Below are 18,575 nucleotides of genomic sequence, written 5' to 3' on the forward strand. Positions count from 1 at the left end.
AACCTTGTGTTATTGGGATTGAAAAGGAGATCAGAACTAACAAAGTTGTAAGAAAGTCGTTGAGTTAGTAATTTGAAAAATAATATCGCTAAATGATGGTTAAACAAATCAGTAACTTGAAGAATGCGGTTTGTACGTAGTTGTGAAGAGGCGTTAGAGAAAAGATGGCTTCGTGTTATAATGCGGATAGCCTGATTTTGAATGTGCTGAATAGAGGAAAGATGACAATTATAAGTATTACCCCAAGAAGTGATACCATAAATGATATGACTATGAATGAAAGCGAAGCATAACGATAATAATGCTTCTTTGGAAAAAAATGCACGTGATTTGAGTAGTGCTCTAATGCCAAATGCTGTTTTTTGTTTGATGTGTGCAATGTGGTTAGTAAACTTAAGGTGGGGATCTAATTTGATGCCGAGGAAAGAAACACAAGTGGAGGCAGGAATGTCATGCCCATTCAGAGTTATGGTCGGAGAGCAAGGTAAATGTCTCTGTGGTGACTTAAATAACATGAATTGCGTTTTCGTAGGGTTTATAACTAGAAAATTGGCGTTACACCATTCAGTAATTTTTGAAAGATCACTGTTTAGTTTCAAAGTTAGCGAAAGTAGTGATTTATCAGAGAGGGCAACAGTCGTGTCGTCGGCGTATAATATAGGTAGGGTATAATTAAGGCAGTCAGGTAAATCATTTATATAAATGGAAAATAATAGTGGACCTAAAATCGAGCCCTGAGGAACTCCTTGGTTAATTATTTTGCTTTCAGCGAAAGCCCCGCCTGCGTACACTGTTAATTCACGATTAAACAGATAACTTTTCAATAAATTAAGAGCTGGACCAGAAATGCCAACAGACTCCAGTTTAGTAAACAAAACTTTGTGGTTTATTGTATCAAAGGCTTTAGTAAAGTCTAAAAAGACCGAGCCAACAAAGTATCCGAGATCAAGTGAATGTCGAATATAATCAGTTAATGCTAGCAAAGCCAAGTTCGTCGAGCTTCCTGAACGAAAACCGAACTGACAGGGTTTCAGCAAGCTGAATTTCTTAAGGTTAATGTTAATACGACGAAGTATTAATTTTTCTACAACTTTACTAATTCAAGGTAAAATACATATAGGACGATAGTTCGCGACTTGAGCTTTGTCACCCTTTTTATGAATGGGAATTACTTTAGCTTTTTTTAGCCGAAATTCAGCTTCTCGCAAGTCCTTTCAAAATTTCCTAGGAACAAGCCTAAGTCGTTCGCGACCTCAAATGGCTTTAGCAGCCTGTCAATGCGGTGTGATTCTGCCTCACTTGATCGTCCCAGAACACCTTCACTCCCTTCAGACAGCTCCAAACGTTTGCGTTCAAGGTCATGTTGCATTATTCTTAACTCGCGATCTTTCTCGCGTTCCTCTCTCTCTCTGTCTCCGTCCCGTTCTTCTCTGTCCCGTTCTTCTCTCTCTCTGTCCCATTTCTCTCTTTTCTTAAGAAGTTCGAACCCCATTTCAATGTCTTCCTCACTGGCCTGTTTGGAAATTAGCTGCAATAATTCCCATTTTAGCATTTAATTGCGTACCTCTAGGCCCAGTTCCTCACCAACAATCAACAATTCGTCTCAGCAGTCTCCTTAAATCCATGATTGCTGCTTTACTGCCTTGGTCCTTCCCGCTAAACCTGCCTAGGAAAACACAACCTAGCTAACAATCAGCAATCTAGCTTCCCTACCGTTCTAAACAGAACAACCACAAAATGAAGCCTAGAAAGTCAAAGCAAGAACCAATTACTCACCGCAGACACAGCACCATGTCGCAAAGCCCGTCTCACCGCTGTCAGCCAGTTCTAATGTTTGGAGTCGGGCATGAATTAGATGGTAGCTGGCCCATGCCGTCGTCCAACTCATCTACGCTGAGGACCGAGAGACTTGTACTCAACAAGAACGACGAATATGGGTTTATTTACAGTATCTACGTAAGGACGTTGCAGTTCATCAGTCTAGCATGACTGCGAGAAAAAGCACATTGAGGAGCCGCGCTACAGCTCCTTAAATACACTCTTTCCTCCCTAGATCCCTAGGTGAGGGAAAACGTTCGACCAGTCATCGTAGCTGGGCCGCCTTTGAGGGGGAGGGCTTACACACACACTTCCGCACAGGTTTCACTGCTCCCCCCCCCGAGGCGAGACGGCCTTCGCAGAACTGGCTCTTGCGTCTCGAAAGGCGCGTGGGACGGTACCGCCAAATGCATTCCCTAAGCAACTCCCCCGCTCCCGACAGACCAGGCCGGCGATGGCGAGTTCCCTAACAATGCTTGGTTCACCGACCTCGTCCCGGCATTCCGGCGACGAATAGTTGCTGACTCGGCGTATTGTCTTCTCATACAGTCATCTTGAAGGGGCAGCGCAAAAAAACGACGACAGAAGGCAGGTACACACAGGACAGCGCTGAACTCACAACTAACTTTATTCGAAGGCATACATACACTTAAGTACACAACCCATAGCCACGTGCTCTCCCATCCATGGCGTCATTATCAGTGCGCAGGCAAAAAACACGCAAAACCATTTAATCTAATACTACCTTATGAAGCTGCTTAAAAATTCAAATTCACTATCATGCAAATTTATCGATGGCATGCTTACACAGCGCGACCCTTTTTTTCTGATATAGAAGGCCTCAATAATCTCCCTCGTAGTCTGATTTTTGTGCGTGGAAAGTATTGTGGTGTCTTTATATATTGGAGTGCACCCATGCTCAGAGCAATGCCGCGCGACATGCGAGTAGGCATTACCCGTTAGTGAGCGCCTATGTTCAGACAATCTAATATTGAGGCAACGACCTGTTTGACCGATATATACGTGACCGCAGGAAAATGGAAGTTCGTACACAACTCCCATTCTACAGTGCACAAACGGGGACGTATGCTTAACAGTACAGCCTTTCCCAGCATGAGTGGAGGCAGCCTGGGCCAATTTCCTATCGATCTTACCACAAATTTTGATCAACTTGTTAGGGGCAGAAAAAACAACCTTTATATCAAATCTGCCTGCTACATTCCTGAGATTCCAAGGTTCCTGAGGCTCCAAGGTTGCACCGGTACTAACTAACATTTTCCTAAGTAGCGTAGACAGAAATATAGAAAGTAACCTAGATGACCGAACATTGAAAGTGTTAAGATATGTTGATGATTTTCTCATCTTTGTGAAGAGTACTAATCTCCAACAAATGATTCATAATATACTTCAAGTATTCCACAAATGTGGCTCAGGACTAGTTTTCACACATGAAGTGCCGGATAAGAACGAATTACAATTTTTAGATACGAGGCTCAACTTAACTGATACGCATGTGTGCTGGATGTATTGCCCAAGGTCAGAAAAACCAATTTTAAATTTTCACTCCGCACATTCCAAGGTTGTAAAAAACGTCATTGCGTTTTCGGTTTTATTTTCCGCACTTTCGAAATCGTGTTTTCACAAGACGTCTAAGAGTTTCTTAACACAACTGGAGCGTTTGAGAGCGGCAGGTTTTCGAGAGGATGCTATCAGCATGACAGTACAGAAGCTGGTTAAACGTGTGAAATTAGGAGCACCCTCAAGAATGAATAAACCAGAGCCTGCTGACAAGAAGATAAAACTGGTTGTAATTCCATATGTGCATAAACTATCCCATAATCTCAGGAATGTAGCAGGCAGATTTGATATAAAGGTTGTTTTTTCTGCCCCTAACAAGTTGATCAAAATTTGTGGTAAGATCGATAGGAAATTGGCCCAGGCTGCCTCCACTCATGCTGGGAAAGGCTGTACTGTTAAGCATACGTCCCCGTTTGTGCACTGTAGAATGGGAGTTGTGTACGAACTTCCATTTTCCTGCGGTCACGTATATATCGGTCAAACAGGTCATTGCCTCAATATTAGATTGTCTGAACATAGGCACTCACTAACGGGTAATGCCTACTCGCATGTCGCGCGGCATTGCTCTCAGCATGGGTGCACTCCAATATATAAAGACACCACAATACTTTCCACGCACAAAAATCAGACTACGAGGGAGATTATTGAGGCCTTCTATATGAGAAAAAAAGGGTCGCGCTGTGTAAGCATGCCATCGATAAATTTGCATGATAGTGAATTTGAATTTTTAAGCAGCTTGATAACGTAGTATTAGATTAAATGGTTTTGCGTGTTTTTTGCCTGCGCACTGATAATGACGCCATGGATGGGAGAGCACGTGGCTATGGGTTGTGTACTTAAGTGTATGTATGCCTTCGAATAAAGTTAGTTGTGAGTTCAGCGCTGTCCTGTGTGTTCCTGCCTTCTGTCGTCGTTTTTTTGCGCTGCCCCTTCAAGATGTTCAACCAGTACCAACTCGCCCAAATGTCGATCCTTCATACAGTCAGTCGCCGCAGCAGACATCGTGACGCCAAGAGGCTGCGGAATGAGGCCTTGTCGTCCTTTCAAAGCAAGTCTCCACAATAGACCTAGTGGCGCCGTTCGGCTGGAGACTGACGGTCGGTTCCTAGAAAACGCCAACCCCGCTGCTGCTTCTGGCTCGGAAAACTTTGCATGTCGGCACTTCTGCAGGCCGTTTTTAACAGTGCATTGAAGTATCCACAAACTAGCACATATGAGTTTGCGATACCAAACACATTCACCAAGCTGTCTACAGATATATTTATAGAACCTTGTAGATAAAACTTTTCACTGTGGCGCATGTATTTTTAAAGGAGCTCTTGCATGTTGCGAACTCCGGTATATCTCAATCGCTCGACTGTATTAAATAGGACGGGAGGTCTTTTCTCACGCATAACAACACTCTGATAATTCTAGTAATTACCGATGATTTATATGTCACATAGTTTGGAAGACGAAATTCCACTCGTACACCTGCCTCCTGTACATATAAAATAGGAAAGTCATGTTGCGCTAGTAGTTTGCGAAAATCAGCTTACTTATTTCTAAGTTTCTTAGCATCACTCAAGTATGAAAAAATTATAACCATTATTGATTGTAAGCCCGCGTGGAGCTGTTGGTGGTTGTGGAAGCACCAACGACTGCATAAACAGCAGTGTTTTTAGTTCTGCCAAGTTGTTTGCTTGTGGAATGGCACTGAGAACTACACGCAGAGCTTTATATAGGATGTGCAGGATCAACTGTGCCACGCGTATAGACCCGTAATCAGCAAACCGCGCTGAAGCTTCATCTGTGATCGGAGCAGATCGCTGAAGAGCTGCCTGGGTTGGTCGCTGGGATGACTGTTGTTTTGGGGGCGAATGCTGGGGTAGTCACTGAGAAGTTCGATGAGGTTGCTCTGTCAGTGGCAGATGTTGTCGCTGAGAACGTTGGCGATTCTGACGCGATGCCTGGGCAAGATGAGGAGCATTCTCTGAAGATGGATCGTGTCACTCGCTGTCGGAACGTTGCCGACTTGATCACTTTAGAGCTGCAGAATAGTTCAAATTGCCCGCTTGCTCCTGCTCTTTGTTGGGAGTTTGGGGTGCATACCTTACGCTATCAAGGTTACGTGGGGGTGCAATTTGAGGCGGCAGCCTTCCGTATATTAACTCATCTCTATGTAGCTTTGAGGCAGCTCTGTTCTGTGAGCAATCGGAGTAGAAGCCTGTATGGTTTCCGCCACAGTTGGCACATTTTGGCTGACACACAGACTTGTACTCTGAGTGGTTGTGGTCTCCTGGACATATCTTACAGCGACGTGGACTGCGCCACTTCTTCGCTAAATGCCCAAATATCCGGGAGTTGTAGCATCCCAGTGCACCACCAAGATATTCTTCTACAGGAGGACTTGTGAAACCAAAGCGCACTCTTTGCAGCACTGATTTGTCTTCTCTGAATAGGAGAATAACGCTTCTGAGAAGGTATGATTCTATCGCTCCGTCTTCTTGGCGATCGTAGCATGCCTGACGACGGGCACATGTCGCGCCAAAATGCTTCAGGAAATCAACTAGTTGTTCTTCCCTGTGTTGAACTGGGACATGGCGTATCTTGCGAACATTTTTTATATAAGGTGCCGGAATAAATGGCTTGACTCCCAAGCCAGCCACTTGAGTCATCAACAGTACATATTTTGCAGATGGGACGGAGGTAACTTTGAAAGAGACACTTCCATCTCTAGTGTCGCAGAATGATAATGATTGCACCTCATCTTTTGCCGCGGAAACAATTTCTGACGCAGCGCAGTTTGGATTCACTAGCCAGAGGTTGAAGCCTTCCTGTGAGGGTCGAAAAACAACTGGAATTTTCTCAGGTCGCTTCTTTTTGTACGCTGCCAAAGAGAACGCGGCATATTGTCACAGTCTATGTCTTCTGCTTCGCTGGGTTCATACGTGGATGTCCTATATTCGTCAACCCGTGGTTTCTTGGCTCCACTTTCGCATGTCTCGGCCATATTCAATCAAGATGCGCTGGAACGTACTGCAGCGTTGAAGATTAGCGTCGCGTGTTGTGGCACTTCCGAATACGGGGCCGATTCCGAGGCACCCATGCGCCTTGGAACGCGCCGTCGGACATATGGCTCGTGCCGGTGTTCTTAGCTGCTCACCGCCGTGCTAGGCGCATATGCGATGAAGAGCGCATCAAAACCACATGATGATGTGCGCGATCTTTAACCCATAGGTATCCCACAGGATGTCTCTTCTCTCTGGTCAACAACACAAAGTCCCAAAACAGCACTGATTTTTCGAAGAAAACAGAAAAATAATATCTCGACGAAGAAGCAGCCGTCGCTCGAAGGGACTTCTCTTATTCTAGGGTTTTAAAAGTGTACATCGCTACCGATCGCAGCGGCGCCGTTGCCCTGAGTTTTCAACCACCTCACCCCTACCCACCCGTGTTGTTGATCTGGCGTCAGTAGGGCGAGTTACCCGATTGGCTAACCAGGCCACTAATCGATAGTTTTTCCGTTTTTATGGTGAACAAATGTTGTCCGTAAATAATGCTGCAACACCTTTTACGAGGCATAATATGAATGGTGCCTCCGTTTGTAATATATTCAAGCATTCATATAACGGGTTCCTTATCAGTGGGCTTGACTGTGATTTATTTTTGTAATTTGTTGAAGTACCTAAATTTTAATCAATTACGTTGATTAGCGTTCAGCATCGCAATATTTGATTACTCGTGGTCGACATGAACGCCATGGAAACGCATTTGTCGTTACGGATGAAAGAAACTGATGCAATCTTACCACACTCAAGTATGAGAAAAATGACAATAGTCACTTTTGAGTGTTGAAAACAGTTGCATTAAAGCAAGATATTGAGAATGAAGAGTGTCAACGCACCTGGGCCTTTCCCATCGTAGTTGAGATCGGTGATGATCACGTTGTAGTCATTCGCCGCGTACACGTTTCCAGTAAAGCCGTGTGCGTTTGTTTTGATCGGGCCGATGAGCTTGCCGAAGTACGCACCCGCAATACCTGCAAGAGCGCGTTTAAGAATTCGCAAAGAAAGAAAATGCAGCTTCCCTAAATCCACAACCGACGTGACGAGGACAACCAAGGCTTCCAATTGCATCCTGCTACAGGATACTGGGACGAAAATGGTTTGTGCGACTAGCGTTCATTGACAACTTGATGCACTTTCAGGGGGCGGTCTGTCGACCTAACCGTTTGCTCACCAACTTGGGTGACTGGGCATGGTCCAATGGGTGCACCATCGGGCTGCTGCGCAAAGGAAACACGGTCCAAGGCAAACCGTCGGGTCAACCTTGGTCGTTGTCACACTAGGTGCGTGCCGCTCTTTCGCGTCGGTCACTGAGCAGGCGCCCCTGAGTGTTAGCCGCTCTTCAGTGAACCTCTTTGACGCTGGAGCAACATAAAGAAAAAAAGTAGAAGAAATCGGCGGCACCAATCCCAAGATGACAGTCGAGAATAATGCGCTTAGCATTGAATTAATATACCAAGACAACGTATTGCGACCGTCGAAACTAGTTAGTTATAAGGCGTGTACTGCAGCGGGGCTCCTCTTTCGCCCTTCCCTAAGACCACTCGGCACCACCTATCGGCGCCTCCGCGAAGCGTGGCCTCCGAAATGCGCTGGGGTGCACGCGAACGCTGCGAAACACGTCATGCCCCCCACAACCGTGCCTTGACGCGCCCTCCAGTGGCGTTGCCGAGACGAAAAATGTGGCGCAGCGGTGCCTGCGAATGTGCTCTCGCTTGCCGCACACCCAGTGGCTATTGGCAGTGATATAAGTTGGCGAGAAGTTAATCGAGGGCGGCGAAATGCTCAGCGCATTCATGGCGCAGCTCGCTTAAACTTTGGTGGGAAAGAGGTTCATTCAACACCGCATAGCCAGTGCGTTTGCAGCGCAGCCAGCTAAAGCGTGGAGTTGCTGTCATTGAGAAACCATCGGGACGTCGTTTCGATTCTAGCGAGCATCAAATAAACTTAAAGAATATTTGTTGTCATTCAACAGCAGCACACGCCTACTATAATATACCCAAATGGCCCAAGTTCACATCAAAGAGGCTCACTGCAGAGAGGTATATACATACCAAGTCGCGCATCTACAGTGACCCATGTTGGCGTGAAATAGGTTCGTTAAATTAATGAAATTCTGGCTTTTAGTTGCCAAAACCACGACATGATTGTAAGGCGCACCGTAGTGGGGTCGCCAGATTAATTTTGACCATCTGGAGTTCTTTAACGGGCTTCCAGCGCACGGTATAAGGGTGCTTTTGCATTTCGCCCCAATCTAAATGCGGCTGTGGCGACCAGGATTCGATCCCTCGAGCTTAGCAGCGCATCGCCAAAGTCACTACGCCATCCCGGCGTGTGCTGAAAGCGGTTCATTGACATGCGCCACATGCTCGGTCATTCAAGTTGGTCCGACAAGTGACTTCGAACCCGGTTCCCTCAGCACAGCAGCTCGATGCTCTAAGAATTCGGCCGTGGATTACACAGTAACCCAGGTGGGAAAGCGGTTAAATACGAACACACGAAAATATATACATGAATATAGTCAGCCCCCGGAAAGTCCGTTAAATACCTATAGCAATACATCGAATTCCCCGTGTTTTCCCTGGAGTTCTACCGATGGAAGATCGACGAACAATGTTAGCGCTCTCAGTTTTCCTTGGCACACGTAGCATTCATTGGCGACACTCACTACAAGTACATTCACGAACACTTCCGGCCAGGCCCACATTCACCACACATTAGCTTGAAGGGTGGCGCCACAACACACACCATCCGAGACCTCATTGCAGCAGCACCACAGCACATCCCACATGTCATCAATCACTGCTGGACTAATGACCTGAACCACGACACCGGTAGCAACGCAATTAATGGCATGAAAACGCTCATAAACGATTTCTACACCAACAGACCAGACGAAGAAATCACCCTGATAACAGTACTTCCCATGATCACAAACAAAAACAGGCCACTTATTCAACAATCGTAGACACTCCTAGCTTACGCACTAGGACATGCAAGTTTACTGATCTTCTTCTGGACATATTGGAAACCAACACGAAAACGTCGATGTCATACACCATGCTGAAATACATCAGGATCCCGACATTCTTCTAGCGCGCGACGGACTACACCCCAGTTTTTATGGCGTCAAGGTAATAGCAAACAACATCAAGTACAGGTTCAGGAATTCATTTAAACCGACGCCACCTACAACACCAACAAGGACCCCGTCCCAGATAGCTACAACACAAAAAGACACGCCTGAAATCGTCAACACCAGCTCGTACGCAGGTTACATCAAACCTGGAACCAAAGAAGCATCTACACAGACGGGTGGATGCAGAACCAACACCATCTGAGCACCCGCTCATACGGAAGCCCACAACCACCCTTGAAGCCTTCACCTAAACGGCTACATACACTAATCAGCAGACAGATACACAGACATCAGGGCAGGCGTCGACAATAAAACAAAGCGTAAAAAGACACCACCTCAAGATGTTTCGCTCCGGATGTCTGCCCGAACCAAACAGAAATGACTACCACGCACTACGAATAGGACACGCAACAACAAATCTCGCCCTTTCCTGCAATCCCCCAAACTCGCCGCCAAACAAACAAATAACAGATTTCACCTAAAAACTTACAGTAGCTGCATTCAACCCAGGGAAGTCCCAAAAGTCTTAGAATTAGGGTTACATGTGCCCTCGGCTCTTTACCCTCCAGGCTATTATTGAAGCAGAATGTTGTTCTATAAAATGTGTGGCTCTCTTTATTTGACATTCTCTAAGAACAATGCCAGGAAGGACTTACAGTAATTGCTAATCAGCTGGACAGCATAAATTCATCTGAACTGCAAAAAAGAGAACTTGAACAATTAGTCGAAACTTGGGAGGAAAACCAACTAGATAAATACCAGCAAAAACGTATTAGAGGTGCAAATACACACTAAAAAAGTTAATATGACCCCTACAGCACATGGCTTCACCTATAGTGCTACAAGCGAGCACCCAGAGCACTGCAGCAACGTAGTAGCCTTATCACAGAGTTTAAGTCCTCATGAAGTTGAGCTCATAAAAATTAAATTACGGGGTTTTACATGCCAAAGCCATAACCTCAATATGAGGCACGCCGGAGTGGGGGACTCCTGCACTGTGGATCACCTGGGGTTCTTTACCGTGCTCCTAAATCTAAGCGCCACGAGTGTTCTTGCATTTTGCCTCCATCCAAATGCGGCCGCCGTGGCCGGGATTCAATTCCGCGACGTGGTGCTTAGCAGCCCAACACCATAGCCACCAACCAACCAAGGCGGGTGAAGTTGAGCTCCTGAAACGTGGTCTAACGTTTTGTCCCACGAACAGCGCAGTAAATGAACACGAACTCCCCAGAGATATATGACAGAGTGCGCCTGTGCGTATTAAAGAAATCTTATTCCATAGGCCAGACGTATGAAAACATGATAAAGGCTATCTTAGGCCACCTAGCACGTGGACACCGGAAGTCGAACAGTGCCTGCAGACCTGGATTCATACACAAAGCTAATCTCAAAGGAAATTCTAGAGTGAATACGGCATGGCCACAATCACAAAAATTTTTCCCTTGCTGAGCACCAAATTCTAAAAGATCTCGTGGAAAAAGATGATATTGTAATAAAACCAGCAGACAAAGGCGACAGTATCGTATTCTGGCCTATAGAAAAGTACAAATATGAGGCCTCCAAACAACTGAGCAACCACGCCCATTACCGAAAGGTCGACTCTAACCCAACTTCAGACTACAGCAATATTGTGCCAAGCGCAATAGCAGAGCTCCTCTCCAGTGAGCTAATCACGCAATTTGAATACCCCTTCATGATGCCCAAGAACAAAGAAGCAGGCCACTTTTATCTTCTTCCTAAAGTACAAAGATTCCCGTAGAAGAAATACTTGCAGCAGAAATCCCATGTCGGCCTTTGGTGTCTAATAACAACACAACTACTGAGTCTCTACCTAAATTCTTAAACCACCACCTGCCAAACGTTCCCACCACCCTCCCATATTTTATTCAAGACACGTCCCACTTCCTTTGAATTATTGACAGTATTAACGCCAACCAAATCCTTTCCAGCCGCGCTATTCTAGTCACTTTGATTCTGGCCGTTACACTAAGGTACCCAGGGGTGAACAAATTCAAGCCGTATCTAAATCCCTCGCAGTCAATCCCCAAGCGCACATTCCTGAAGTTTACCTGTCACTCATTCGGTTAGTTCTCACGCTCAACTATTTCGAATTCGATTCTATTCACTGCCTGCAAACTTTCGGCATAATCATGGGAACACAATTTGTTCCCACGCACGCGAACACTTTCATAGGACAGCTTGAAGCAGAGCTGTTGAAATCCTACCCTTTAAAACCCCACACCTATCTTCGTTACATTGACGACATATTTATAATATGGGAACATGGCACAAGCACCTTAACCGACTTAATTAGCCATTTCAATCGCTTCTACCATAGCATTAAATTTATTGCTTTTGGATACGGACCCTTTTCCTGGCATCACTCATGTTCCCCGACCACATCCAATCAGCGTCGCATTCCAATTATGGTGCGCCGGGGCACGTCTACCCCGATACCGGATCCGTCACACATGTTGGTAACCCCCACCTCGTGCGCCGCACGTCGAGCTGTTGTCTCCCCCTCCCCCCGCTTGACTCTTCCCGAAAGTGCAACGGGAGGCTGGCATGGTTCCAGGTAGTTGATCTTCGTCCCTTGCAAAGCTGTTTTGCGGCTCTGGAAGGTTGTTTAAGAACAACCTGTCTCCTGCAGCAAAGCACTTCCAGGCGAAGAGGTGACGCCGGAGGCAAGTCAACCCTTGGACGATGGAGGCCTTGGAGCATCCCCATCGGCCGAATCTTATGGCAATTGCACGGGCGCCTACCATTGAAGGAAAATGACGACAGCTTAGCTGGCTCGTCGATTGGCCGAAAACGACGTGACCCCGAGAGACTGAAGGGGTAAAAGCGAGAGACAGTGAGAAGAGCTTTTTCTTCCTTCTTGCCAGGGGCCGCAGCGTCCGATTTGCTGCTCGCCGTCGTTGACTTTATGACTGTTCATTAATTTGTGTTACTACTGCAAATAATGTAAATAAACCTTCAGTTCTGAAAATCCTCCTCAACATCGGCCAACTCCCGCACTCAACGGCAAGATCTAATAACTGGTAGCAGCGGTGGGATGAATCTTCGTCCAAAGAAGTACTGAGGAACTGGGAACAGCGAAGAAGAGAAACCCTTCGACCCAGGGAGTCCTGAGGAAGCGGGAAGAGAGAACCGATGAACCGGATGGCGTGGTGCTGCATCCGTGAGTGAGTACGTGTTTTTTTTTATTCGCCAGACTTCAAATTTTGCGTGTTTATTTTGATGGTTCTAGAAATCGGGAATTGGTTGCATATTTTGTGTTTGCACAAGCTATTTAAGGAAAACAGTTCTAACGACCAGTCGGGGCAGCTGCCATGGACCTTAGAAGGTTGACGAGGTCGCACTTGTTATTGTGCGTCGAGTTGGGAGTTGAGGAGGACGAAAAGATGAAAAAGCCAGCTATCCAAAAGGCAATTCAAGGTATTGGCAATGATGAAAGCTTTAAGATTGCTTGGGAGGTGATACAAGAAACACGGGAGCGTGAGCACCAAGAACGTGAGAGTGAGCGTGAGCGTAAGCGAGAACGGGAAAAGCACGAGAGTAAGATGGCAGAGCTACAGGTTGAACTTCAGAAATCGCATCCAGCGGCGGGCAGTGAAGGGGACAACCGTAGCAGATCAAGCGAGGTCGAGCCATGTCGGATGGACAAGTGGATGAAACCATACAAGCTTGGAGAGGACATTGCCTTATTCTTGGTTCATTTCGAGAGAACTTGTGATAGGTGTGCTGTGCAGCGAACGTAGTAAGGTGGAGCGAACGTAGTCGCAAGATTAACGGCGAATGGCGCGGAAGACTACGGGAAAATAAAGGCAGCGCTGTTGAGGAGGCATCGAATTTTCCCGGAAGCATTTAGGCAGCGATCTAGAGAAGCGAGCAAAAAGAGCGACGAGGGCTACTCAGAGTTTGCGTACGGTTTGAAAACAAACCTTCTTGAGTGGCTTAAGGATGCCGAGGTCTACGAAAGTAGAAACAAAATTATGGAGTGTATTTGTCTCGAACAATTCTACCGCAGCATTATACAGTCAGTGAGGTTGTGGGTGCAGGATATAGATGCCGCAGACACGGTAGATAAGGCGGCTTCGCTAGCTGATGAGTACGTGATGCGACGAAAACTCACTACTGACGACGAGCGTTGAAATGAGAGGGATAATCCGAGAAGGTATATCCACCACAATAAACAGACATAGGTAAAAGCTACCGAGAGGGCCGAGTCGATGAAAAAAACTCAGGAAGGGAACAACGACAAAGGAGCTAGCAGCCCTCTGGAGGAGGGGACAAATAAGGTTGATACGCGAGAGTTCGAGAAGAGCCAACCGGTCTGATGTTATCAGTGCCAGGGCCTAGGTCACTATGCCTCGGACGTGGGCGGAAGCGACGAAATCTTGGACCTTCTCCGTCCATACCTCCAGGAGCTACGGATTAGCGGAAAAACGTGTAAGGTATTAAGGGACAGTGGAGCAACCATGGACCTAGTTCACGCTTCTTTTCTAAACGCCGAGGACTATACAGTGAAGGTAACTTGGATCAAGTCAGTGCTAGAGGAACACAGCGTGTGTCTGCCCATAGCATGAGTGACAATTTCCGGTCCTTTCGGAGAACTAGAGACAGAGACAGGAGTTTCGAAGGCGCTACCAATGGACTACCCGTAGTTCTTTTCAAACCATTCGGAGCGTTTGTTACGGAAGCGCGGTTAGGAGTTCTGAGAAGGAAGGGTGCAGGCATTAACCCGCTCGCGAGCACGCCAAATCGCCACTCAGCTGACCGAGGACCACAGCGCAGCGAAACAAGACTGCGAAAGTGATTGGCATGCCACGGGTTTTAATTCCAACGTGTACTACTGCTGGCAGCGCGCAAGCCCGGCTTTCTTCACGGTCGATCTTGCGAAACACAACTGTTCGAATTAATTACTGACCTTCATCGTGCTGTTCATGCTCACTCTAAAATAGACGCCGTATTTGTAGATTTCGCCAAAGCGTTCGACAAAGTTCCACACAAACGTCTAATTAAAAAACTTGACAATCTGAACATTAATTCGAAGGTTATTTTTTGGATTAACAATTTTTTGGCCAATCGCCACCAATCAGTCTTTGTTAATGGGCATTCATCAACCCTCTCCCACGTTAAATCTGGAGTACCACAAGGGTCTGTACTTGGACCTATCTTATTCTTAGTTTATATTAATGACATAAGCAATAACCTGAGTTCTACGGTCAGATTGTTTGCAGATGATTGCGTGATATACAGGCAAATAATTGAACCTTCTGATTCACTTCTACTACAATCGGACTTAGACAAGATTAACGATTGGTGCACACAATGGCAAATGGAAATTAATACCTCGAAAACAAAAGTCGTGACATTTACCACAAAAACTGACCCAGAACCTTGCCATTACATTCTAAACAGCATGACTGTAGAATCGGTACCGGTCATAAAATATTTAGGGATCCGTTTAGCATCCGACCTTTCATGGAACATTCACATAGATACGGTCATTAACAAGGCTTCGAAAACACTCGGATTTCTCAGACGAAATCTGCGTTCAGCTAATGCAGACACTAAGTATTTAGCATACACTACATTAGTGCGCTCGCAGTTGGATTACGCCTCTTTGATTTGGAACCCATACCAAGCATACTTAATAACAAAATTAGAGTCTCTTCAAAATAAAGCCTCTCGATTCATATCGAAGAACTACTCGCGTACGGCAAGCGTCACTGAAATAAAGAAACCTCTCAAGTTACCTCCTCTTGAAAGACGTAGAATGCTTTTCCTACTGTCCTTTTTCCACAAATTGTATCACAGCCACTCTTCCTTTGCTATATCCCGTCTCACGCCAGCGCATCGCATATTCCCACGCATTGACCACCAACTCAAAGTCGAACCCATCTTTGCTGGCACAAACCTGTTCTTTCATTCGCCGCTCGTTCTAGCCATCCGTCAATGGAATCTTCTGCCTGGCACCATTGCATCTATCATTGATTACGAAGCGTTTGTAACCAGCCTGAAATGTTACCTTGAGCTGTAACCTTCATTCTTCCCCTCTCCTCACTTCTTACATGTGTGTACATATATAACGCTACTCTCTGTAACAATTGAATGTTTGTTGATTATTGTTGATATGTACCTTTATATTTGGTTTTTCTCTTCAACATGCTGTTAATGGTGAGCGACTTCTGTACACATCATAGTACTGCGTTGCTTTGTACTAACTGTTGTTCCCCCCCTATGTAATGCCTGCTGGGCCTTTAGGGTATTTGAATAAATACTCAATTTTATATTTCGCGGCCTTTCACATAAACGCGAAAAAATGAGCCCCGCAATATATATCGGGGCGCAAACAATGAAACTTGCGTAATCAAATATATTCGGAAATCTTAGTGTTGACGTATCCGTCGTAACTACAACAACGAAAAAGAATGATTAATAAATTACGAGCACAAAAATTACTGGCGTGGTCAGGTTTCTTGCAACAACATTCCCACAAAAGAGGTCGTTTTTCAAAGCTTGTCGCGCGATGGCTTCCCTAAAAAAACAAAGCTTTTTCACCACCTGCGTGTGGTATGCATGCAGTGCAATCTACACGACACCGCTCAAATAAATCAAGTCGATGCGGCTGTGTTGTAACACAAATGATGATAAACGCCGCCAGCAAATTACTTTTCAGAACATGCGGTCGTTTCTCTAATAAAATCTATTTGAACAGCATAATCGCCAAGTGTCCATCGATAGGAAAGCATAGCGTAAAACGTGCTGGTTTAGCCACGTGAACCACAATGTATATATAATGGCAAGCTTGAAATCTCTTCAAATGTACGTAAAAAAAAGAATGACTTGACGTAAGGACTGTGCAAAAAGAATTTTTTGTTGCTGAATTCATCACTGATGGCCTATGTAGTGTCAGCCCGCCGAGTATATAAAATTTTCTGGCAGGCATATCATCCCTGCTACCATTTTGGCGGCCATTCCTGCCACGCAACAAATATTGTAGCTTCGTCACAGCGTTGCCGCCAAGAAACGTTTTGTCAGTGATGCGGTTCCACTTGCACGGCACCAAAATTTCCTACACAGTGAATACGACCCTAGATTGGTTAATAACAACATGCTACAGTAGCATTCACCGGCTCGATCAGCATTAGCCAAACATGGACATTTTGAGCGCGATGGCTCAGTTCTTGGCCAGTACCACGCTCAAAAGTGACGCTGCCTGAAAACCCGTGGCACCACGGTACACCCTTGCAACGATGGTTACCTGAGCGTATGGTATGGCTTCTAACAACACGCCGGACGCTTTTATGTGACAACAGCTCATGCTCGGTTATTACTCTAGCAAAGTACGTAGCGTGGCTTCTTTTAGAGGACGGGGCAGAGGCGTACATAACTGTTGCAGAGGAAACCGCCAAATTGTGCCAGATGGATAACTTTGCCTGACAAATTGACCAATTCGCACGTGATGAAACAGGCCATTGGCGAAAGCGCTTCGACCGAGAGTGGGTCACGGTAACTTTCTCCAAGGCTGCCGAGCCGGCCTTGGCGGCGGCAACTGGCTCCGTACCTTGCGGGACGACGGCGGCGGCGCACAGCAGCAACCCAGCAGCAGCAGCAGCGGCAGCCATCAAACCGGTGAATGAGGCCGAGCGGGGCAGCAGCAGCCCTTCTCGTGACGAGCACCAGGCGGCGCGCTCTCTCAAGGCGCCATTGACCGTTTGGCGGCGCCTTTCTTTCTCATTCGCGCTAGTTCCCTCACTGTAGCACACACACGTGTCTTACGTTACCCGCCCCGATTTGAGGCTTTTGGCAATGTCACATTAAATCTTTAGTTCCTGGATCAAGGTTACACTACGCGAGAGGGCGGCTATGCAAACCATCGCATGCACTACGCTCGAGCCCTTCAAGCAAATTCCCTGTATGAAATTTGTACCGATTACTTTGAACGATCACACCTTCTTGGTAATCGATACATTCAGTAGCCCAGCGCGCACAATAAGGAACGGGCCATCTGTTCATAGGAAATCCGGTTATGAGCCTTTGCTTGATTGTGCGATCTTACAGGCAGGAGCAACACAGAAGCCTGCGTTAGCGAAAGTTGGTTGTCTGGGAATATTCTCGGCCATCTGAGCAACACGGACCTAAATAGCATGCGTGGTTCTTTCGTGTATTCTTGATACGTGATACCTTTGTTTTCGTGTGTTCTTTGTCTTAAGGTCCACCGCAAGCTGAGCTGGTTTATTTGCATCACATGGCAAAAAAAAATGTTTCCGTTCCTCCTGCGTTCTTGCCTTCTTTGTTGTGCTCTCTACTGAAATTATGCGACCCTTCAAACATTCGCAATGAGTGAAAGTCAAACAGCCTACAACGAAACAATTGTCATACAAGATAAGCTAAAAATTAAGGACGACTATATGCAAATAACCGTCCAGTTCAGTTCAGGAGGTTGGTTGTAACGCGTTACTGATAGCACGAACCTGCAAAATAATGGAGTGCAGCTGCTGTCAGCAACATTGTTATGGGCATTTTCGCACTGCGATGTATATGCTAACGCAATCAAAATGCATAATGCTGATAAGCTAAACAGAAATTGATGATTATTGTTTTGCAGTACTCCAACGGTCCCATTATGAGAGAGTACATGAGGCCATTGAGTATGCATCTCGGGTTCTAATGAGGCCATATGACAGACATGAATTCGCCTCTTGTGAACCAGACATGCCGATTAAAAAACACCAAGGGTCCACATGTTGTACTTGTCGATCGAACACTGCACTTTTTTTTCTCTGTCATGAGTCGCGCCGAATAGCCGGGGGCACCGATATCGGTGGTGCGCCGACCTCGATCAGAGCCAGTGACAAATGGCGAGAATAACGCAAAGATGAAATTACGCCTTGCTGTCTCGGAAGTGCCTTCTCTGCGCATTTACCTGTCAATGAACATTCGCTTGCTAATTTTATACACGGAAAATTCCTCCAAATAGGCCA

At 46.1% G+C, this 18,575-nt stretch overlaps 1 protein-coding gene across 1 annotated transcript in view; it reads right to left on the reverse strand.

The window, feature by feature from the left end:
• LOC142566289 (protein Skeletor, isoforms B/C-like) overlaps positions 1-17,248 on the reverse strand; it is a 201,724-nt gene extending 184,476 nt beyond the window's left edge. The window contains exons 1-2 of the mRNA XM_075677183.1: positions 17,156-17,248; positions 7,283-7,417 (exon numbers count right to left, since the gene is read on the reverse strand). Of these exons, the coding sequence (XP_075533298.1) occupies positions 7,283-7,417; positions 17,156-17,216 (196 nt within the window). The 5' untranslated portion in view covers positions 17,217-17,248. The remainder of the gene's footprint in view (positions 1-7,282; positions 7,418-17,155) is intronic.
• Positions 17,249-18,575: the final 1,327 nt, after the last annotated feature.

The sequence above is a fragment of the Dermacentor variabilis genome, unplaced genomic scaffold (assembly GCF_050947875.1).
Source record: "Dermacentor variabilis isolate Ectoservices unplaced genomic scaffold, ASM5094787v1 scaffold_12, whole genome shotgun sequence".
NCBI lineage: Eukaryota > Metazoa > Arthropoda > Arachnida > Ixodida > Ixodidae > Dermacentor > Dermacentor variabilis.